The 22,967-nt window shown below is 43.2% G+C and overlaps 3 protein-coding genes and 1 non-coding gene across 6 annotated transcripts; 2 read left to right on the top strand and 2 right to left on the bottom strand.

Moving 5' to 3' along the window:
• Nucleotides 1-2,358: 2,358 nt before the first annotated feature.
• LOC136478079 (membrane-anchored ubiquitin-fold protein 3) lies at nt 2,359-5,990 on the top strand. 2 transcript variants are annotated; one of them, XM_066476404.1, is made up of 3 exons: nt 2,359-2,625; nt 4,650-4,820; nt 5,499-5,990. In XM_066476404.1, exons 1-3 carry the CDS (start codon nt 2,493-2,495, stop codon nt 5,552-5,554), a joined length of 360 nt encoding a protein of 119 aa, XP_066332501.1. In that variant the 5' UTR covers nt 2,359-2,492; the 3' UTR covers nt 5,555-5,990. The 2 variants fall into 2 exon arrangements, with proteins under 2 accessions (XP_066332501.1, XP_066332502.1); XM_066476405.1 differs by having other exon boundaries at nt 4,650-4,817.
• Nucleotides 5,991-7,087: 1,097 nt separating this feature from the next.
• Nucleotides 7,088-10,635, top strand: LOC136474805 (tRNA (carboxymethyluridine(34)-5-O)-methyltransferase-like). The gene is made up of 3 exons (XM_066472370.1): nt 7,088-7,931; nt 8,680-9,732; nt 10,275-10,635. Exons 2-3 carry the CDS (start codon nt 8,687-8,689, stop codon nt 10,357-10,359), a joined length of 1,131 nt encoding a protein of 376 aa, XP_066328467.1. The 5' UTR covers nt 7,088-7,931; nt 8,680-8,686; the 3' UTR covers nt 10,360-10,635.
• A 329-nt stretch (nt 10,636-10,964) lies between these two features.
• Nucleotides 10,965-13,466, bottom strand: LOC136474806 (pentatricopeptide repeat-containing protein PPR5, chloroplastic). 2 transcript variants are annotated; one of them, XM_066472372.1, is made up of 2 exons: nt 12,974-13,466; nt 10,965-12,432 (listed from the first exon to the last, which is right to left on the bottom strand). In XM_066472372.1, exons 1-2 carry the CDS (start codon nt 13,207-13,209, stop codon nt 11,268-11,270), a joined length of 1,401 nt encoding a protein of 466 aa, XP_066328469.1. In that variant the 5' UTR covers nt 13,210-13,466; the 3' UTR covers nt 10,965-11,267. The 2 variants fall into 2 exon arrangements, with proteins under 2 accessions (XP_066328469.1, XP_066328468.1); XM_066472371.1 differs by having other exon boundaries at nt 10,965-12,440.
• A 1,020-nt stretch (nt 13,467-14,486) lies between these two features.
• TRNAW-CCA (transfer RNA tryptophan (anticodon CCA)) lies at nt 14,487-14,558 on the bottom strand. The gene has a single exon. It is a non-coding gene; the product is annotated as a tRNA-Trp (tRNA).
• Between the last annotated feature and the right edge of the window lie 8,409 nt (nt 14,559-22,967).

The raw sequence follows: 22,967 nt of genomic DNA on the forward strand, positions 1-22,967 counted from the left end.
TCACATCAATTTTTAGCCGTTTGCATGGAGCATTAAATGTAGGTAAAAAAAATAACTAATTACACAGTTTAGTTCGAAATCACGAGATAAATCTTTTGAGCTTAGTTGGTCCACGATTGGACAATATTTATCAAATAAGACGAAAATGCTACTATTTATTGAGTTGAAATTTTTTGCAATCTAAACATGGCCCTAGTTCCGAAAATTTGGACTGCCTGAGCAAAGCTGCAACGTAACGACTGAATTAAATGCTTTGCAGATTAAGCATGGGTCGCTTCTGAATTTTTTTCGCCTTGAAATTCATCTGAGTGCCGTATTCCTTTGACTATTTTCGCATTGTTTTTGCATGTGCCTGTGACTTTGTGCAGATCATTGCCTGGAAAACTGGATATTGAGCTGGTTGGTGTGCAAGTGTGAGTACATCGCGTGATCACCAAATGGCCGAAACTCTATGCGTTGGTTGCCTAGAATAATAGCCAACTATCGCAGGCCAGCTCATGATAATTCCCCAGTGGAATGCAGATGTTGATTGAATGATTGACCTTTGGCCAGCCAGGAAATATACACTGCTCTGGAGATAAAAAAGAGCTCCGTGCTCTTATGCCAGCAGTTCTGTGATCAAGAACGATTTTTTTTTTACCATTTCAATTTTCAAGGTATCTAGGTTAATCTTCTTGAGTCAACATAAGACGAGAATAAAATACACTCTTAAAACCCTGTCGGCACATCCAGGTCTAAAACTTTCTCCCAGAGCAATGCATCATTGGATTGTGGTGTGCAGTATTTGTTGACTGTTTCTTTTGAAATGAAAAACAAGTTGGACCTGTACCAGTACCACCAAAGAAGAGACAGAGAGGGGGAGAGATACTTCCACATGAAATGCCAAAAAACCATGACTCCGGCGACTACAGCAGCAGTACATAACAGGGAAGAAGACCCTCGACGAGACCCAGGCAGTCAAAATGCCCGAGATAGAAGCCATCGCCGACGTCGAATCCCGGCCGGCGATTTGTTTCCGCCTCGCACCTCGCATAGAATCCCCCGCTCCGCCTCGGCCTCGGCCTCGCCACTCGCTTTCACACTCCATCACCATGGCTCGATGCCAAAACCGCAATTAAAAACTTCTGTTTGGGCGTATCCGTCAATACACGCACCGGCGTATTTAACTTTTTACCATTATAATTGATGTCACCTCTTCAGATAACACTTAAAATTACTCCTACATATTTACCATCGAAAGAGAGCATTTGATATATTTTTGCCATTTCGCTGACGTGGCACGCCAACTCGACCTGACAGCATAGACCGGTCACGGGAAATGGCATTTTTGCCCCCTCATCTATTTCTTCTATCTCTATCCCTTCCTCGCTCGAGCTCCGGCCATGGCCGACGATGGGGTCCATGGCGGCGGCTGACAGGACACAGGGGAAGTTGGGGGCGAGGTAGCCGGGTCCATGATCTGCAGGTCCACGGTCGCGCCCGACGCCGGCGACGAACATGGCGGCCCCGTGCCTCCTCGTGCCCGTGCTCCTCTGCTTCCTCGCCGGTGGAGGACGCGCATCCTCGGCCACAGACAAGCTGCGCCACGTCTCTTCGTGCGCGGTCGCTGCCGGTACCGACGAGCCAACTTCCCCCGTCGGCGACGAACATGGTGGCACATCGCCGGACCTAGGAGCTCGCGCGGCCAGAAGGGGAGGAGCCGGACCTCGCACGCGCCATCGGGGATGGGGGAGCAGCGATCGGAAGGGGAGGAGCTGGACCTCGCGCGGCCGACCATGGGGGAGGCACGCCGGGGATGGGGACGCACGCGGGGTAGAGCCCGCGCCCGCGGCAGAGCCCACGCGCGGCAGATCTTGTGCCCGCGTTCGCCATCGGAGCAGCGCTGCTAGCTAGGGTGGTGCGCAGACCTCGCGCTCGCCAGCTTCATCTGCTGCTGCTCACGTATGGGAGGGAGGAGGAGGCGGAGCTGAGAGGCGCGTAGTCCGAGATGCATCTTTACCGAGCGATGAGGATGAGATGGACGAAGAAGAAATAGATGAGGGATAACAAAGTCATTTCGTATCCTACAGACACGCTGGCTTTTCTACATGTCCTGTCATGTATATAAAAATATTTTAAAGTTATGAATTCTTCTATTTTAATAATAAATATATAAAAGTAATTTTAAGAGTGATATCCAACTAGGCGAATCCATTATAACAATAAAAAGTTAAATATCCCCACGCATCGAGAGGAGGAAGCCCACTACCGCGTCTCTCTCTCTCTCTCCTCCCTGGCTCTCGTCTTCCTCTCCTCCCCCACCGAGTCGCCGCCCCCTCGCTTTCACCCAACGCGGAAGCAAGAATTCGTCGTCAAATTCCCACCTTGCGTGTGTTTCTGTGGATTTCCTTTTTCGCCGTTTCCTTGCTCCTATGGGCCTTTGATCCGGGGCTTCGTGGATCTTGGGAAGAGGAGGTGTGGTCGGCGGCCGGCGGCGATCTGGCGGGGAGGATATGGCCGGCGGGAAGGAGCCGATCGAGGTCAGGTTCCGGCTCTTCGACGGCACGGACATCGGGCCCACCAAGTACGATCCCTCCACCACAGTCTCCTCGCTCAAGGAGTTCATCCTCGCTCGGTGGCCGCAAGGTGAGGCAGTGAGGCACTGACGAGACTTATTGATTTGGCAGCGTGCACGCCTGTGCTGTCCCGATCTGCTGACAAGCGACGGACGCTTTTGTAATTTAGGTGCAGGGGTATTCTCCGTGTCATGAGTTTCTTGGATCACGTATTGCTTCTTTTTGCGCTTTGTGCTCATGTTTCGCTAGTCTTCCTGCTACCTCCAGCTATTTTGCTTGTGGCGTATGACTACTTGGCATCCTTTAGTTGCTGTTGTTTTCTGGATGCCTGGTCAGTCGAGTAGCGGGGAAACTATGCTTTAGTTTTCTTCTTCAGCAAAGTCCTAGAACCGGCTATGCCTTATTCAATTATTAGCTTCAGCATTATGCTTCGAGTGGCTATGCCATATTCTCTAATTAGCTTCGGCGGTGTCATATGACTGGCTATTCCATATTGGTTTATTAGCTTTAGAAGTATCCTGTGACTGGCTATGCCATATTCCTTCCTTTTTTTTTGGTGTATGCAGAATCCTAGTACTGGCTGTGCCATATTATCAGTTAGTTGATACTTTCGGTTCTTACTTTATGTGGTATGAACTTCTCAAACGTGAATACCAATTGCTAATTTTGTGAGTGAAAGAGCTTTTTTTGGAAACAGTTATATCACAAACCATAAGCATGAGGTATTTTGCTAGGATGGTCCAGCTTAGGCTGTGTTAGGTCGACCTCCTTCGGCGCTCGATAGAAGCGCGTTGTATGTTTCTTTAAACTCTTCTCCTTAATACAATGATACGCAAATCTTTTACGTATTCGAGAAAAAAAAAGTGGAACGGATGGAAAAACAAGGTCTCTCTTATTTTGTTTGCTGTAATAAAAGAAGCAAAGTGCACAGGCCATGTTAATAAGTGTAGACCTTTTGACTGATTATTTACTCTCTTCAAATCTGTAAAGGGAGTTCTATAGCACTATGAAAAGCTTTTAATGTTCGTCTGTTAGATAACCTGAGTTTCTCTGCAGAAGTGCAACAGCTCAACCTTTCACCATGGATAAACATTCTCATTAATAATTTTGCCTATCATGTGATTTGTTCACCTTATTAGATGAGGGCAAACAATTCATTCTGAATCCTTAGCGGTCTGGTATTCAAGTGAAACCGTTTGGACATTTGTGCTGTTTATGAATTTAACCTTGGGCTGTATTAAATATTATGGCAGAGAGATATGATTTGGATGTCAGCTCACTTATAAGCATGTTGGTCAGCAAGCCATAGTAGACGCTAGTCCCGTGTTACGTGAAAGTTACTGAGAAAACATTGTGTAAGCACTAAGCAGCAGATTGATCTACACTGTTTCACTTAACAGTCAGAGCATCTTTTGTAAGCCAGCAGAAGTCATTTTAAAAAATCTTCAGAAATAATTAGTTACTCTTGTACAATCGAATAATTTATCTATATTGGATAAAGAATATTAACGATTTGGTGGGTAGAAAGCAAATCTTTTGATAATGAATACTTGGAATGTTAGTAACGGCAGTTCTCTGATTCTCCCACTTGGTGAAGGAACTTCCCTTGGCATGACTTCATGAAAACTTGAATGAGGTGCTCCCACATGAGAACTGGACTAGATCAAGTAAAAATTGAGCCTTTCTGGCTGAATCAACATGTGGAAAGTGGAAACTATATTGATGATTTTGCCTGCATTCACAACATAAGCAACATGTACTTGCACATGCATGCATGTGTTGATCCGAACATAAGTATGCAAATCGTCACGGACATGATATATTCCTTCTGTCATCTATTTGAAGGGTGTCTGCGTCTATTCTGCTAGCTTCGTCAGTTTCTCAGTTTGCATTTCAAAATTCAAACTGGGAATCGTGCAATAGCATATTGTATTTTCTGTCTGAGACCCCTTGGTTGATTATGCTGGAAACTTACTGTGTTGTCATATTGTCCTACACATTGGAACTTTTCCCGTGCAAATTCTCTGTTTTGCAATCCATGCCTGTCGTTCTTACTTGCTGAATGGAATTTGTTATTTTCATTTTTGCTAACAGATAAGGATATAGCTCCAAAAACTGTTAATGACTTGAAGCTTATCAATGCTGGAAGGATATTGGAGAATAACCGGACACTTGCAGAGTCCCGTGTTCCAGTAGGAGAGGTTCCAGGAGGTGTAATTACAATGCATGTGGTAGTGCGACCTCCACAAGCTGACAAAAACAGTGGTATTGCCGACAATTTCAGCCCTTTGTTCATAACATTTTCTTAGTTCCTATGACAAATAACTTGAATTCTAGTTCCATATATTTAATCGAAGTGTTCGTCATGATCAACTCTTGTGCTGGAAACATACTGCTCCCATTCTTGTGGCAGTGAATGCATCTAGGGATGGATCTCTGTTATCCAAATATCACAGCCTGAAAGATATTTCCAGTTACTTCATGGGAATTTAAACCTTTAGTTTCAGTAATTTTTTTCACAATACATTGCAGGTCAAATACCTGTATTCGAGTTATGAGCTGAGCTGCTTATATATGGGAGTAATTTTCTCATGTGTACGTGTACCTACAATGTGTGTGTGTGTGCACTATCACCACCACTAATGATGCCCAGAGATGCAAACTTTCGAACACACAAACCATGACACAACCTTCTAATAATTTTCAATGCAGCAAGTCTTGAGGTGCTTAGGTTTCTTTAGATAGAAATTGTGCCTACATGAGCATTTAGTTAATGTGGTGGAATGTTTGGGTGGTGATAGTGCGATACGTGGCCACAAGCATACTAAGTAACTTCTGTTTGTGGTTTAATCTGATTTTGACTATGATACTGAAAGCTATTGTGATTTTCTTTTGGCACTTGTGAACATACCTCTAACATGTCGTTCACCTATACTTTTCCAGAGAAGCAGCTTGCCAATTCCCCCAAGCAGAACAGATGTGGATGCACCATTCTCTGATAAGACGCCTGCTTGTTGCTGTACAATCTGTGTAGTCCTAGGATTTTGTATCTGCTTTGCTGTGTTCACACAAGCGTGAATTCATTTTGATATCCAATTCTTGAAGCCATTCGAATCCCAGAAACATACACACTGAAAATCCATCAAATACGAAGATTTCTGGAGGCTGAATTTGGATCGCCTTGTTCTAGAGTGGAGGATTGGATGCTTCCTGCTGTATAAATTGTGTTGTCAAAACTGAAAAAAGCTCTTTTTCTTTTTTCTTTTCTGCTATGTTGACTTTATATCGATTCTTTTTAGCTCGGTTGATTTGTCTTGTGTAACAGAAATATTGTACTCAGATATATGTAACTTGCAAAAGGAGTAATGTATGGTGTTATGGTAAAGGGGAAACAAAGAGGTGAAAAGAGGATGGCTGTGCAATGGTTTTACATTTGATTATTTGGTGAACCTGAGCTTACCGTGCATGCAGTAGATGAAGGAGCAGTGATGAACGTGCATACACAATTTGCTCTGATTCATACTTGCATCTGCACACAATTTTTAGTGTTTGCTTGCCATATCTTATTACTTATTAGTCTTTGCATAGCCGTGCTTCGACAAGCATATATCCTAATTACTTCTAATATTTATAGTAATTATGACATTTTCAATGTTTCTACCTTAAAATAAAGGCCCTGTTTGCTTCTCTTATAATCTGTCTTTTTCAGCTTGTTTTTTCAGCCGGAACAGTGTTTTTCTCTCCCAATAAATCAGCTAGAACAATGTTTCGGCTTGTTTTTCAGCGAAGCAAACGGGGCCAAAATATACACACAAAATTAGGAAAGTGTTGTAACTTTAGGGGAAAAGAATGTGCTATCTTAAAATAAAATGTTTCAACTTAAGATGATTTTTTTCTTATAAATTTAAAACATGTTGTAGCTTCCTGAAGAAAATATTCTAGTTTTATGGCCAAAGTGTTCCATATTTAGGAAATTTATTGCAACATCTTGAGAAATCATGTTCTAACATCACGAGACCAAAATTCCACCATTACATGAAAAGAAGTTATAAATTTGAGATAAAAATTCTATGACATATTTATGTGAAATACAAAATTATAAAATTAATTATAACACAAATTTAAAAAGACCGGTAAGAAATTTTGCCCTAGACCAGTGGCAAAAAATGAAAAAATGCTTCAGTAGTGGATCTGCAAAAGGTAGAAATGATTATTAATACATAAGATACTCCCTCAAGCAGAAATAAATTGGAGGCCTCCCATTGCCTCTGTCACTGTTCACCATGACAACAAACATTGCATGTCATGTAGCTACACTGTTCAACAATTTTTAGTACATGTTGTTCACGTGAAAAAAAAAACGGCACAGCAGAGCGCGACTCCCGTGCTAATATACCTAGTCACCAATTGATACGGTGGTATTGCCTTACCGCCAAATAAACTGCCATAACTATCTTTGACGTTTGAACCAACAATGTTCGGGCAACATACGTTAAAAAAGCATAACCTTTTTATATACATGAGTTTTAGATGGAGACAATTTTTTTATAAAAATTATATAGCTCGACGAGATTTACAACTCCGTAGTTTATAACTTTGCTGTCTAAAGCTATCTTGATGCTAAAATAGTCGATACAATCATCAGATCTACCAATGTACATTTGAGACTTGTATCGATTATTTTGGCACTAATATGACTTTTTTTACATATAAAAATAAAGTTTATATGACAATTGTAGAGGCCAATGAAATCTACAAAATTTTAGTTCATTATGTTTTCATTTGGAGTTATCTTAGTCCGAAATATTCGATGCAGGTTTCTGATCTGAGCATTGTACTGTATCAATTATTTAGACATCAAAATGGTTTCAAACGGAAAACATATGAACTACAAAATTATAGATCTCCAAGCTCAAAATTTTCAAATAAAATTTATCCCCATCTAAGCTCATATAAAGAAATTGTTTTTTTAGACATGTTAAAAGATTTCCGCCGTTTGAATATGTGGTAAAGGTAATTCTGCCGATTCACTTGGCGATAATAAGTTAATAATAATCGGCGATGGGTGTACAAATATACAATTCTTTGTAGGATATTTTTTAGAAAAATAAATTTATAAATTATATTGAAATAAAAAATTCCATGCGCGTGCTGTCTGCAGGGGAAAAAATGTCGGCCAATTAGCCAGGGGAAATTGCACTCCTGTTTACGCACTTCCCCTACTCCCCTGCCTTGATAGCTATAGAGGCTCGTCGTACGTTCGATTCGGCCGTTTTCTGCATCAACGGGCCGAACACGCCCTTCCCGACCGCCGCCGCCGCCCTACTCGCCGCTGCCCAGGTCTTCGTCGGACTCTTTGCCGGGGACGAGCACTCGGTATGCCCACCCCTCTCTCTTCCCTTCCTTCTGTGCAAAACGGAGTTCCCGAACCCTGATTTATGCTATTTGGCTATCTGTATTCGGATCTGATCTAATCACAAGTGTAAGTGTATGCATGTATTATGCCACTAACTTTGTTTTTGTTTTTGGCAAAAAATTATCGGGTGTACACCCATGCCCTTTATTGGGTCCGCCCCTGATCCGTCTAGTTAATCTCCATTAACTTGATTTCTTGAAGCTCAGCGTATGACTGTTTGAGGTGGACCATTGAAATACTGAATGACTGAAATTGGTATTCTGAAACTGTGGTCACTTGACAGATAACTGAGGGCATTGAGAACGGAAATATTGTATTACTTTTTCAGACGGCATTGACAACGGAAATATTGTATTACTTTTTCAGACTATGTTTATCTTAGAACTATTTATATTGTAATTTATGCAGGTTTTGAACTTAGTTTGTTGAATTCAGATATTATGAGACCTTCTAAATATGTATGTGTATCATGCTTTTGATTAATTATTTGTATACTGGTTTCTTTGTCAAATATTGTATCTATATACCGAAATGTGAATATGGATTACACTGAATTGCATATGTTAGTGCTGGCTAGGACTAACACTAATCTAGGTTAAATCCTGGTTCTGTCATGAACCAAGCTAATCTGCTTTAGTTTCATCTCTTTATCAAGTCAGAGTTGTTGTCAACCACCTTCGTGGCTAATTCATATCTCCTCTGGCATAGGGCTTGCATGATACTAGTATTTTCGAGGACAACAGCAAGAAGCCTTCATAAAGCCGCTTCTCATTCACATTCTTCAATCTTTTGGATCAAAGAATTCTTTAGCTGTAAGCCAACATTTCAACATCTTAGCACTAACAACCTGATGAGCCCAAATGATTTGTTGGAGGCTCAGGATATGGTTCCTGCTGAGGGAAACCACAGTGGCTCCTCAAGTGTTCAGTCCACCCCAGAAATTGAGAAAAAGTATGTGCATCGTGTCTATGATTCCATAGCTCCCCATTTCAGTGCAACAAGATTTGCTAAATGGCCCAAGGTTGCAGGATTCTTGAATTCCTTGAGGCCTGGGTCGATTGTACTGGATGCTGGCTGTGGTAATGGCAAGTATTTGGGCTTCAACCCTGATTGTTTATTCATAGGATGTGATATAAGTCCACCGCTTATTGAGATATGTGCTGGGAGAGGGCATGAGGTGTTGGTTGCTGATGCTGTCAACCTCCCATACAGGGATGATTTTGGTGATGCAGCAATTTCAGTTGCCGTGTTGCATCATTTGAGTACTGATGATAGACGGAGGAAGGCCATAGAAGAGCTAATACGTGTTGTTCGGAGAGGTGGTCTGGTGCTCATAACAGTCTGGGCTAGGGAGCAGGAAGACAAGTCATTGCTTAACAAGTGGACTCCCCTCTGTGAGAAGTATAATGAAGAGTGGGTTGAACAGAGCAGTCCTCCAGTACGTAGTCAATCTGGAACTCTTCTGGAAAGCATTGCAGAAACTGATGAAGACACTGGTGTAATGAAGCAAACAGATGACCGATTAAAAAAATGTCATGATGGGGTGGAGGATAAGATCATTGACTGTAGTAATTCAAAGACTGATGAAAATGAGAAAAACCAGCAGGAGTACTTTGTTCCATGGCATCTACCATTTCACCGAGCTGAAATTGGTGCTGCATCTGCTGCTCTGGAGAATGGATTTGCAAAGAAAGATGAGAAGAAGGGTACAGTGGTCTACAATCGTTATTATCATGTTTTTGTTGAAGGAGAACTTCAAAGGTGGAGTATTCTTACTCAGCAAGTCTACATTCACACGAAAAAGCTTACTTCCTTCCCCTTTTGTTTCTACCTGTATACCTGTATAAAGTCAAATTCTACATTTGACCAATAAGCCATAGTATTGATGCCTCATAGAAGCTTCCTGTTTCATGGGTTTATTCTGATTTTTTCTGTTTTGGTCAATGTTAATATGTTTGTTAAGTTGCGAAAGATTGGAAAAAAATGGAATAACTAAAGATGGTAACTAGCTGTCGAAGGCAGTTTGATGCAGTTGACATTTTAGCGGCTATATTTACTCTTTCACCCAAACTTTCTTGATTAGAGGTTCACCAGAAATGTTGCCTTTATACATATAGATATCGCTACTTGTCACCTGATTGCCTTATACAGGTTATAGTTGCAAAAATCTGGTAACAATAATTATAGAGAAAGAAGAATATATTCTGCTGCTTGCACTTCATAAGCATGTATTACTTTCTTTTTGCTGAATGTCAGCTCTTTTGATTCGGAATATCTCATATCATTAACTGTCTTAATTTCAGATTGGTTTCTGGCATAAAGAATGCTGCTATTGTTGACCAGTTCTATGACAAATCCAACTGGTGCATTGTTCTCGAGAAGCTTTGAGCTGCAGGCAAAGGGATGTCACAAGAAGCCATCTGAAGCTGATATTTGGGAGGATTCAGTGGTAGGCAAGCCAAATGTTTTGATCCCGAAATGTATGATGCATTGTTAAGGCTTATGCGTCAGATTGCCCGATATTTTGTGGGCCATCTGGACTTGTAGAAATATTTACTGTCAATCTGGTCAACATCGTATATTAGCATGATTGCTAGTACTGTTTTTGATATAAGTGTGAGCTTTCATTTTTTTTAACGCAAAATGAAGGTGTCCGTTACCCTTTGTTTGATCTATCACATCATGGACATACTAATCCTGCTTGGATCTATTAGTGGCAACGATTAGTTTGGGGGCCCCAACAATAGTTCATTAGCTGGTGGAGGGATGCTTATAGTTCATTTGCACCTCTAGCCAACTATTCAACCACCCTATTAGCTGGCCGGGCAGCCTCTTGCTAATAGTAGCTAGCTAATAGTTAGCTGCTATTAGCTAGCTAACTAATCGATTCAAACATGGCCTTATGCTGCTTTGTGTTTTACAAAAGCAAACATTTTTTGAAACAATGTGCAGCATGCATGCCATTCCAGTTCCCAGTTTTATGTATTGGGAGATGCTCAGGAAACAGAGATGACAGACCTGTCATAACAATCGAAGAGTACAGAGAGCCGGAACTTTTGTGATGCCCAACGATGACTAGAAACAAAAATACCTACTGCTAATAACAGAGTACATGTACAAGCAGATTTTGCCGAAGCACAAAAGGTCTCAGCATTCTTCAGTAGGGAAAGGAGCATCCTGTTGGGAGCAGAGGAACTCCTGTAGCTCCAAGTACACTATATTAACGGCTCTGGTGCAGATCAAATGTATTCTTCCTGATGTCAGGTAATTTGACGAGCTTGTTCAAACCAACAGCCTTATGTAGCAGCTACTTGCCAAACGCTTACCTCTGGCTTGTTAGAAGTACCTGATTCCGAATCACCAGCAGAATCTGCACTTGGTTTGCTTGCAGAGTTTATGGCTGGTGATGTCCTGGGTTTCCTGTCAGAGGTGCCAAATGCTTCCAAAGCGTCCAGGAAGAACTTTTTATTCGGGACAATCCCCTGATTATTCATTCTCTTGAGCAACTTCTGCACTAGTACCTTATCGTTCGCCTTGGTGTAGGCCTTGTAGAGCAGCTTGTAGGTGGAACCATTGGGCACAACACATTTCTGCAGTGCAGTATCCAGCAGCTGATCTGCTTCTGTGTGCAAGCCGTTCATGCAGTAGGCATCAAGCATCGAGTTCAACGAAGAAAGGTGCACTTTGTTTTGTGAGCTCACAAGCTCATCAAACACTTGCCGGGCCTTTGAGACACAATCACAATGAGCATACATCATGATGAGGCATTCTTGTGTCACATAGTTTGGTTTGAATCCCAATTCTTCCATCTTCTCAACTACAGACTCTGCTTTCTCTCTGAGCCTTGCTTTCCCATAATTTGTTATCATGGAATTAAACGTTGGGTGTGTAGGCCTCTCCTTTGATCGCAGTAGGCTCTTGAACACCTGCTCCATCTTATCAAATGTCTGCTTTCGCCCATATGAATCTATGAGTATGTTGAATGTGATCACATCTGGACGGCACTGTTTGCTTTTCATCCGCAGCAACACAGATTCCATCTCTTTGATCATGCCATTCTTCCCATATGCGTCAAGCACTCCATTGTAAGTATATATGTCAGGGGAGACTACACTTTCATCCAGATCCTTGAACAAGATGTCTACCTGCTTTGTGTCACCAGCCTGCGCAAAAGCCCTTAGAAGAATGTTGTATGTCACAATAGTCGGTTGACATCTCTCTATACACTTCATCTTCTCAAAATATCCAAGAGCTTTGGCCAAAGCCTTACTCTTGTCTCGTGAATGCAGATGTGCACCGATAAGAGAGTTATATACAGACGTATCTGGCTTGCACCCGCTGTTCCGCATCTGAGAGAACAGCCACATTGCCATCCGTATCTGGCCTTTCCTTCCCATCACAGATATTAACTTGGAGTAGATGCCATTGTCAGCAACATACCACCGCTGTTTCTGCATCCATCTGAATACCTAGCAGAACATGAAGATATTGAATGAACAGAAAAATAAAAATATCCAACATGCTGAAATTTAGTGGGCCTCTTGTTTGGGTGCTGACATTTGCTGTATGTCGGAGTACATTTTGCTTAGCTATGCTTTATGAGATGGACATGTCCTAGCATTCTGGTGTGTGCTAGACACTAAAGTTGCCCTGAGACCTCGAAGTACCACAGCTACACTTTACTCTGCACCCACAGAGAAGCTGCTGAGTACGGAAAATGCAATGCATGATAAGATCCAATAATCAGTGTCAGTAGCTAGATTTTGAGTAGTCCATTCTTCATTGTTTTGGACGACGAAAACATTGGACTCAAGTAGCACCAGCACTAAATTACCTATCACACATGCAGGTAAACAAACAATGGCTCATAATTTACATATACACACCAATCCTAATAAGTTCTTAACCCAAAGCTTTGCAATGCGCAAAGCATGCAGTCTCCATAATCCACTCCACACCAATCCTAAGTCAAGGAGTAGTATACAGGGAATCAGGAGCGCACCTCAAGACACTGGAGCCAGGCGTCGCGGCGGCCGAGCTCCTCGAAGAGGAGGAAGCAGTGCTCGGTGCGGACCACCCGCACGTGGCGGTCCAGCACTGGCACCAGCCGCTCCTTGCCGCCGGCCGTCCTCCACAGCAGCGAGCGCACCAGCTCCGCCGCCTCCGCTGCCTCGTCCACCCCCTCCTCCCCCGCGGCGCCCGCACCCCGCCGCTTGCTCCTGGCCGCGAGCGCCACATGGCGCGGGGCGCCGCCGCCCGCGCCTGGGCACGGGGACGGAGGCTGTCGCTGCGGCCATGGAGTTGATGTGCTTGAGCAGGCAAGCATCGGGTTGGACCAAAGGAAGGCTAGGGTCTAGCGCTGCATTGGACTGCGCTGTGGTTGGCAATGGAGAATTGCGATGGCAGCGCCGGGTGGGAGGGAGGCGCTCTGCCGCTCTGTGTCTGGCCGCCTGGGTAGGGGAGAGGAAGGAGATAGGGCAGGGTGGAGCCGTGGAGATTAGGCCCCCTTTGTTCACGGGAGAAGCGTAGGAAAAATAGGGGAACTACGGCCTGTTGGGAGCGAACGAAATCCAGAAGGCAGGAATAGAAAAAAAATATAGAAATAAGGTACGATAAAAAGTGAAAAACTATGAGATTTTAAAACACAGGAATAGAAAATTTATGCTGTTTGGAACACATGAATTTATAACATGTTAGGCAAATATGGGTACTAATTACTATATCTATTAGGCACGATATGACCCCACCATGTTCTCGCCTTAACTGCTCTTTTTTTCCCTCCACTTCGTCGCTGTGGTCCATGCTCATGATGCTATGCTCCCAGATGACACCTGTCGTCATCTCGTAATCACTCATTTGCTCGAGCAATCACGAAGGAAAAGAAAACAAGGGATTGGAGTGGATTCTTTTCTTCCCGTGAAATCGGCATCTAGCTATAGGAATCCAAAGGAAAGGAAATATCAATTCCTCCATTCCAAACACACTCTTAGTTCCTATGGTTTGCTGACGTCACATGGTGTTGGAAACAGATGAAAACATAGTGTCAATTTCAGAGGAAAAGATTCGTTCACCCACAAAAATGCAGTAAATAAAACATCCGGTTCGAGCTCATGTTTTGGGGAAGTCCAAGGCAAATGACTAACCTGACAAGTTGAACTGCACTACGCAAAAGTTGGCCAATGATTTACGCAAATCACTACACGGCGTATTGCAAAGTGATGTTCGCTCTCCTGTCAAATCGGTGTCTCACTACAGTATTCCAGAGGAAAGTTTTCTCTATTCCAAATGAGCACGATGATTTCTTTCCTACGCTTTTCCTATGCTTCTCCTGTGAGCCAAAGGGGCCTAGACGAATGGCAAAAAAAAAAAAAAAGCAGAAAAAAGACGAACTGCTGAATTTTAGCAAAAAAGAGGATCGGCTGTTTGGGAATGTTTTTTAGTGGTAGATGAGCGGTGGAGATTAGACGAATTACAAAAAAAATTAGCAAAAGTAAATTCCGTTTGGATCGGGGTTTTGAACCCGACGTGAATCGAACACGCAACCTTCTGATCTGGAGTCAGACGCGCTACCATTGCGCCACGGATCCTTGGCAAAAGGAGTCCATAACTATTTTATATATTACATAACATGTCACTAAGACCTTTCCCCCCCCCCCCCCCCCAAAGAAGCCCTAAGCGACGACGCCCATGGATTTGTGCCATGTAGTCTCACTGTGGTTCGTGGCAAAACGATGACACCAGGACCACGGGGCGAAACAGGACTGCAAGAGCAACGCTAATGACTCGAGAAGCGGCATGCCACGACTCAAAAGCTCGGTAATTTCAGACGAACATAAGCTGATAAGCAGCAGAGTGCACGAGTGAACTACACCTGATGTACTTTTCGTCAAAGTTAAGGGAGCGCAAGCAGAATGCGACATGATCTTACTTCCCGGTGGACAACTGGACATCATCCGATACAAATCTCCGTGACTCTATCAGCGAGTATGTATATGATTGAGAGAAGAGGTGCACACTCAGCTATAGATGAGTGTTTTAATAAACATTTTACAGTGTCTGTCAACCACAGCAAAAGGAGAAAGAATTACACAGGTTCCCGCCAAAAAAAAAAAAGAAAACAGAAACGCAAAATAGAATGTCCGTTCATATGTATTGGAGATTTGGAGCCAGCACCATTGATCCGCAGGTATGAAGGGGACAGGACCGACATTCCCGCTTGATTCATGCCATTCCTTCAGACAGTACCAGCTGCAAAGATGAACAACCATTTCAGTTCAGATTAATCAAATTGGCGAATTCTGCAGCCCTAGAGAAGTTTGTAAATTTTTTGTTGATCTCTAGTTGGCTTAGAGGGGGGTGAATAGGCCTGTCAAAACAAATACTTAAACTTTTATCAAATTCACCCTGCGGCATTGCCGCTCTGGAGAGCGGCATTGTCGGACCAGAACAGCGACATTGCCGCACATGCAGACAACTTCGAATCATAGTTCAAAATCCGTGAACGAAAACTTAGATCGGAGAAATTTCCTAGCTTACTGCAAGTATGACAATCACAGATCAAGAGCTAGAAGTGGTAGGAACACCACACACAAGTAGATCGACTAGAAACCCTAGAAATCACCTCAACCACAATATGGCATGCAAGTAATGTAAATCAAGCACAAGTGACACAATGATTTATCCCGTGGTTCGGCTCGCCACCAAGGTTTGCCTACCTCCACGTTGTTGAGGTTAGCCACTAAGGCTTAGGACTTTCCAACACTTCCTCGTTCTCAAATCAAGAGACTTAACTCTTGAGATAAGGGGTGAGTTTACTAACTTCAAGAGATGGCTACAAACCTCCCGGTGCTGCAACACAAGTTGGCAAGCTCCACGGGCAATGCTCTAGCCGGCTAGGAGCCAAGCTCCAAGAGTAACAAATACAACCGTCGGTCAAAACATGAGTGCTCTTTAGAGTTGGGGGATCAATGGAGCTACTCTCTAATTGAGTTTTGGACTCTTTTCCCTCAAGGATTGATGGGAAAATCAATAAATTTGCTTGAGGGCTTGAGGTCAACAATGGAGGGAGAGAGAGAGAGAGCCGTGCTGAAGTGAGGAAGAAGAAGCAGAGAGCCGTTGGAGAGGAAGGGGAAGGGTATAAATACCCCCAGCCCTCAACAGTCACTTAAGTCGCGGCAGCGCCTCTCATCAAGTGCGGTAGTGCCACACCACGTAAGACAACAAGGGTAAGACTGAAGTGTAGTCTATCTTGGCTATGAAACTGATGATGCATGTGTATGTTTGAGCACTTGATAGCACATATTAGCTTAAGCATTGTATAACCCCTTTATAGTACGGCTTTTCCTATACTCAAATTCAAAATATAAAAGAATTTAAACCTCTTTTAAGTTTGAAGCCATCTACATTTGTAATTGGAAGCTCCTCCGTTTTGTGTAGCATCCTCGAATATAAATTCCCTGCTTGTCATCTCAATAAACCTCATTAGTTCTCTAATTGTGTGGTCATTATCACCAAAACCCACAATTAGAGCTTGATTGCGCTTTCAATCTTCCCCTTTTTGGTGATTGATGACAACACAATTAGAGCTTACAAAATATATGAAATAAATACTAAGATTTTTGAGCCATGGGTGTAGAGCTTCTCCCTAAGTATGTGAATAGAGAATTGAATTCTTAAATTGGCATAAGAAGCCAAGATTCACTTTTTAGTGAAAGTGATGGGGCTCCCCCTATATCCATGCTTCTGTGGGGTGTTGCATACTATGTCAGGTATGTAAAACGTGATGCAAATAACAGTTTATGCACAAACATGGTTTGCTGTTGCAGCTGGGTGCGGCACTGCCACCCCAGAGTGCGGCACTAAGACACTTGTTGTAACAGCACAAATCAGAACAAACATCACACAACATGTGATACATATAAAGATATACATTCTAGCACAATTGTATCACAAAGGACAACATAGATTAATATATATCCATATTCCACACATATAAGAAGTACTTAAGTAGCATTATTACATAAATAGAGTTTCTAATAGACTCTCAAACTCTCACCTAACGAAGACTACTCTAAACTGATACGAACATAACTCTAGCTACAACAACCTCCATGGCGTCGAAAAAGTTATTAACCCCTCTAATTTTCTCCCTTTTTGGCATAAAGCACCAAAAAGAGAAGAAAAGAAGAAAGACCAACACTCACTCCTCATCCTCTTGGATGGTGTCCCAATCGACATCATCCCCACCAGCAGCTCCACTAGCACCTACAACGTCCTCCTCTCCACCATCATCATCGTCGTCGTCGTTGTCGGAGGAAGAAGAAGACACCACCGCCCTCCCTTGGCAATGAGTGATCAAAATGTGGTGCTCACGCCTGGTGCTCCTCCTCATGGACTATAAGGTGGTCCTCAAACTCATGTGAGGATCAAGCTCTGGCTGCTCCTGCTCCTCCTCCTCCTCATCCTCTGAATCTATCTCAAAAAGACTAGGGAGGTCATCAAACCTCGACGGTGACTGAACTAGAGAAAGAGGTGGCAGCCCTGCACGCTCTCTAGACTCCTGGTTGGCTTCATGGTTCTCCAACCGGTCCTGATATGCTGTCCTCGCTGCATAAGTGCATGTGGTGAAGATGGTCTTGATCCACTTCCCAAATTTCTCCATATTCTTTTCCTTGCGAGGCCTAGAGTGGGATGACTCAGGCACGTCCTCAACCGATGGAGAGCGTCTCACTGCCCTACTAGCACCCGCCCCTCAGGTCTTCTCAATTTTGTAGACGATGTGAAGACCATCTTTCTTAAATCTGTAGGCAGTGACCCTATCGATAGAATATCGTCGGCAGTCCTCCGAGGGGTATCCCATGAAGGTAGATTGATCGGCAGAGGTGCGTGAGATCAAGAACAAGAAGGCAACAGAGACACATAAGTTAGACAGGTTCAGGCCGTCAGTATGACGTAATACCCTACTCCTATAGTCTATTGGTTTATATTGGCTATCGTGTGATATTACATGAGTTTAGAGGGGGTCCCTGCCCACCTTATATAGTCTGGGGAGCAGGGTTACAAGTCGGTTAGATCTAAGAGATAACCGGAAAGTAATAACTGATTACAGGAATCTTGGGATCATACATATCCTAACAGATCTCGTAGTATCTTTAGGATATCTTCTAGATATCTTGCGGAAGGCGCCGACCAGAATCGTGCCCCGCAAGGCTTCGTCTTGTGGGCTGGGCCCCTAAGGGCATAGCCCATGTGGTCTGCCATGGGTATCTGGGGTCATACCCCCCACAGCTAGTCCCCGAGCGCCTTGTACCCGTAGTGCAACACCGTCTTGAGCTTGTCCGGGCAGGTGCGAACGAAGCCGAGCAGTCGAACTCATGGTTCGACCACCATGATGAGTTGTCGAGCAGTTGTGAGCAGTTGCCGAGCAGCGTGTACTATCACCGAGCAGCTCGAACCATAGCCGAGCAACATAACCCAAGCACGGCTTGCCATAAGGGTGTAAGGAGCTCAAGTTCAGAACCAAAAATTTCTTCACAGTGGAACAAGTGTGCCCACTTAGAGTCCGACCACGAGAAAAGGAGATAGTCTTCTTCAACTTCAAGAGGCGTGGAGTCTTCCGGAATAAAGCAAGCACATTCACCGCGAGGTGAAGTGTGCCCACTTAGTCCCCGAGCCTAATAGTAGATGACATAGTCATGTGGTGCTAGGGTCTAAAGTAGAAGAATAGTAAAAGACCAGCCGAACAGGCAGCCAGTTGTAACACCTTAGGTGTTAGCCTTGCATAACTTGACTTGCATAGCATGAGCATGATCATCAAGCATTCATATATAAGCATTTACACTTGAAACATTTGATTGAAACATATGCAACATTTCTTATTATTTCATGTTTCCATGTGTATATACATATGATCATGAGTGTAAACATGTAATTGATTAATATGGGTCACAAAAACATATTAACAACACTTAAGTTAGCAAAGGGAACATGGTTCATGAATGTCACCTTTCATGATCAAGCACTTAAGTAATGTTACATGTGTTGACCTGAATAGCCCTATGAGTGAACAATGCATGAAATGATTGTGTGACCTTGCAATTAGCTTAAACATGATTAGAGTATCATTATGAACAACTTTGATATTCATGGTTAGGGGTAAATAGGTCATTAAGCCCTAGTTTGAAGGTGTACCATCATTTGAATGTAACATGTTTGACCAAGTTTGAACTATGTGCTAGAGACCTTGCATGGAGGTGGTCACTAAAGCAAAGTTGTAGTGTTTGGCAAGAGGAACAACTTTTATTTTTGGGTCATTGACTGGTTTAGCTCCTAACATGCTGGAATTTGGCTCACAAAAATCAGCAAATCCACCTTTTCAGCACTTAACAATTTTTTCTAAGTCCTAAGAGCTGACCGTGCTGACAAGCTCACTTTTGAGATGATTTTACTCGCTAACCATTGGGAATTGGCGCATGTTTCCTTAAGAACAAATGGAGCTGGTACATAGGTCTACAAAAGTCGTTTAGGTCATTTGCACTTTGGAGCTACGGTTTAGCAGTTAAATCGCTGTCAAAACCCACTGTCAGGCACTGCATTGCTTAACTGAATGAACTGAACGACGCCGGGTTCAGTGGCCGACACCGGCAGACCTTGCGCGCCACGTGGAGGCAGCAACGGCCGCACGTCACCGGTGCCCTGCCTAGCGCGGCCAAGGTGGGCCAACGCGCACTACATCACCGCCAGCACCCGCCCGCACTCAGCCGCGCACGCCATTTGCTTTGCCTCGGCTTCCTTCCTCGCCCGCAGCAGCAGCTGCCTCAGCACCGAGCGCCGTCGTCGCCATTGCCGATGCCACCTCGCCCTCGCCGCTTCTCCACCACCGTAGTTGCTCCACTAGCACCCCCGTGACTCACCGCATCCACCCGTGCTCGCTGACCGCACTTGGCAAGCCCTGGCACCGCGCATGAGCTTACCGGAGCATCACTGCCGCGCCCGTCACCGTGGCTGGAGCACCTCCCTCCACCATTGGTCGTGCAATCTTGTGCGCTAGGTTCGCCTGAGTCCGTAGAAGCTCGTCCACGCTTTAGATTGCTTCGCCGTGGTCTCCACCGGCGTAGCGCCGCCATCCCGCTCCTCCGAGCCGCCATGGTCGCCGCTGTCGTCGCTAGCGCCGACGAGAGGCCCAACCAAGTAGCTCAATTGATGCGCTAGGTCATGGTGGTCATGACATGTAGATGGCACCGCCGGCGAACTCATCGGCGACGAGCTCTGGCCGCGCAAGCATCACGTAGCACCGCTGCTCTGTTCTGTGTCACTGACGTGTGGGGTCCTATGTCAGGCGGGTCCCATCGGTCAGCGGCAGTAGAGAGTAGGATAGTTCATTTGATTCAAGATTTCATGCTGTTTTGCAATATTTATATCTCCAGTTGTGTAGATTCAAAAATTGTGGAATAAATTTTGTAGTGTCCTTGAGGAAGTGTAGTATTTAAGAAAAATATAATCTTGACACTTACAGTAGAATTTTTGGAAGATTTAAATTGAAACTTGAAATGTGATTTTGAATGCATGCAAACTTGTTTATTTTTTTTAGAGTTCCTGTGCTTCAAAAATTATGAATTTTTTGTGGTAAGCTATTCTTGACATGTATGAGCTCTGGTAAAAATTTGAGGATCAGTGCATGTGTAGATTTGTAGTTATAGATTTTTCTTTTATAGATAGATAATCCTTGTATCAATTTTTATAAATTATATATGAATCCAATATTCATGAAATTTGTTGGGGGTTATCCCTGTACCATATGGATGATAAGAAAAATAGGAAATCTGTTGCTTGACACTTTTCACTAGTGTTTTCTATTTTTGCTATTGTAAGCCTTTCTGTCTTGTCATTTTTATATAGAATGTTCTACTTGGTAAAATGGCATGAAACTATTACGGTAGTCTTTTGGTAGCATTAGAAAGACACTGTAAATTTTGGAGAATTTATGATGCATATTTATTATATGTTTATTAATTAACCTAAGTATCTAAATAAAATGATAAATGCATTTAAATAAATATTTTGGGCTTCACCATTATGTTTTATTGAGTGTATTAGGTATGCTTGCACTGTTGGTAGACTTTGTGTTGTAAAAATTTGAACACTTATATGAAGTAGAAGTATTGTTGCTTTATAATTCGATTTGAGCGATTTAGGACAGATTCTATAGTTTGATGTGTTGCATGGTAAAAATGGTGTTTGCTGTAAAAATGGTTAATAACAAAGTTGTAGAAAACTTCTTCATGTATCTTGTGTTAAAATTTTAGAGCAATAGGCCAAAGAGTTTAGGAGTTATGGCTGTTCAATGTTGGTGTTTCCAAATTGCTTGCTCTCTGAAATTTCTGGACAGCACTAAGTTGCTTGTCTGTTTTGGTTAAGATAAATTGTGAATTAGCTTTTTGTGATTAAATAAGAGTTGTAGGCAATTTTATAAGCTTTCCAGAAAGTCCAAGATCACCACTTTTGGTTAAGTAGAACTGCAGTTATGAGTACAATAATTAGCTGCTATTTTGTAGTGTGGTACATGAACCGCTGAAGTGTTTGGTTGAATCATTAAGAAGAGATATGCACCTACTCAGTGAAAACACGATACACTTGTTATTACTTTAGCACCATAATGTTAAGAATACATACAATAATGCATTCGTCACATATCATTATATTATACTTGTCATGCATACATTCGCAATACCTTATGCCATATTCATGCATCTAGGATCGGAGGAAGAAATAACGTTGCTGGAGTTCGAAGAAGTAGAGGAAGGGGACCAGCTGGAGAATCCTCAAGCCGCAGCTCCCGAAGGCGAGGAGCAGAACCCTGAAGAGCTTCCGGAGTGCCCTGATCACCGCCCCACGTCCTTTCTAAAAGGCAAGCCCCGGAGCATTTTAAGTCTCCCAGTATTTTACAAATGATTACTTAAGTACTTATGATTGATGCATTAGGTTATAAGAGTTGAATGGAACCACTTGATGCATATAAATCCCTTGTCCAAATATATACACCGTTAACCCTGTGTAGGTCCAGGATCGAACATATGCTTCGCCATGCTTAGACCGGTAGAAGTCGGGTGATTTCCTGTCACCTGCGAGATATAGGTGGATACCGGAGCACGGTTGGCTATATTTGCTATTGTGGAATAGAACCATGGGGTGATGTAAATTGAGGCCGGACGGAGTCTATGCGTAGGCTGACTCATGTGATTCCGTCTGTGCCAGTTAAGGACCGTACCGTTGTTGGAACTTCTGACAAGATTGAACGCATGCCTATCACTTAGTTGGCCGGATAACTCGTTCTGACCGCGAAGCCGAGTAGCTCAACTCAGGCCAGACCCCATTCTGTTGTGCGCTCCTTGCAGGGAACCAAACTGAGCCCAAGGGTAGGGTAGTCCTGAATGTCCTGGCATTTGGTGTTCCCGACTGTGCAGTGCGGTACGAACCCGCGAAATGTGTACCTGAGTTATACCAAAGGTGACCTAAGGCGACTAATGATCTGGTCTGCCTAGGTTTGTGTTAGGAATAAATTCCCAGCTGGTTGAAATCGATTCGAATTGCCGTCTCTCCCGGATAGTGAGAAACTTGGCTAGCTCCAGCATCATAGTAACTGTGTTATGGAACATGATGGTTCGAATGAATATGGAATTGCAATACTGGCTATGGTTACTATTGTATGCTTTTAAAATGATATACTACATGTCTGGCACAGGATAGTTGCTCATTTAGATATGGATAGTATAATTAACTTGATAACGGAGCTATAATTGTATAACTGAGTTAATCGCTTTTATGCAAAATGTTGTCAAGCTATCTCCACTTATACAGCCTTGCATGATCCTTGAAGTCATTTTATTTCTGGTTTATGATGGGTACGTCTAGCTGAGTACCTTCTCGTACTTAGGGTTTTATTTCCCCTTGTTGTAGATGGCACTGTGTATCATGGTTATTGCAAGAGTTGCTTCTAT

Source organism: Miscanthus floridulus, chromosome 8 (genome assembly GCF_019320115.1).
Source record: "Miscanthus floridulus cultivar M001 chromosome 8, ASM1932011v1, whole genome shotgun sequence".
Taxonomy (NCBI): Eukaryota; Viridiplantae; Streptophyta; class Magnoliopsida; order Poales; family Poaceae; genus Miscanthus; species Miscanthus floridulus.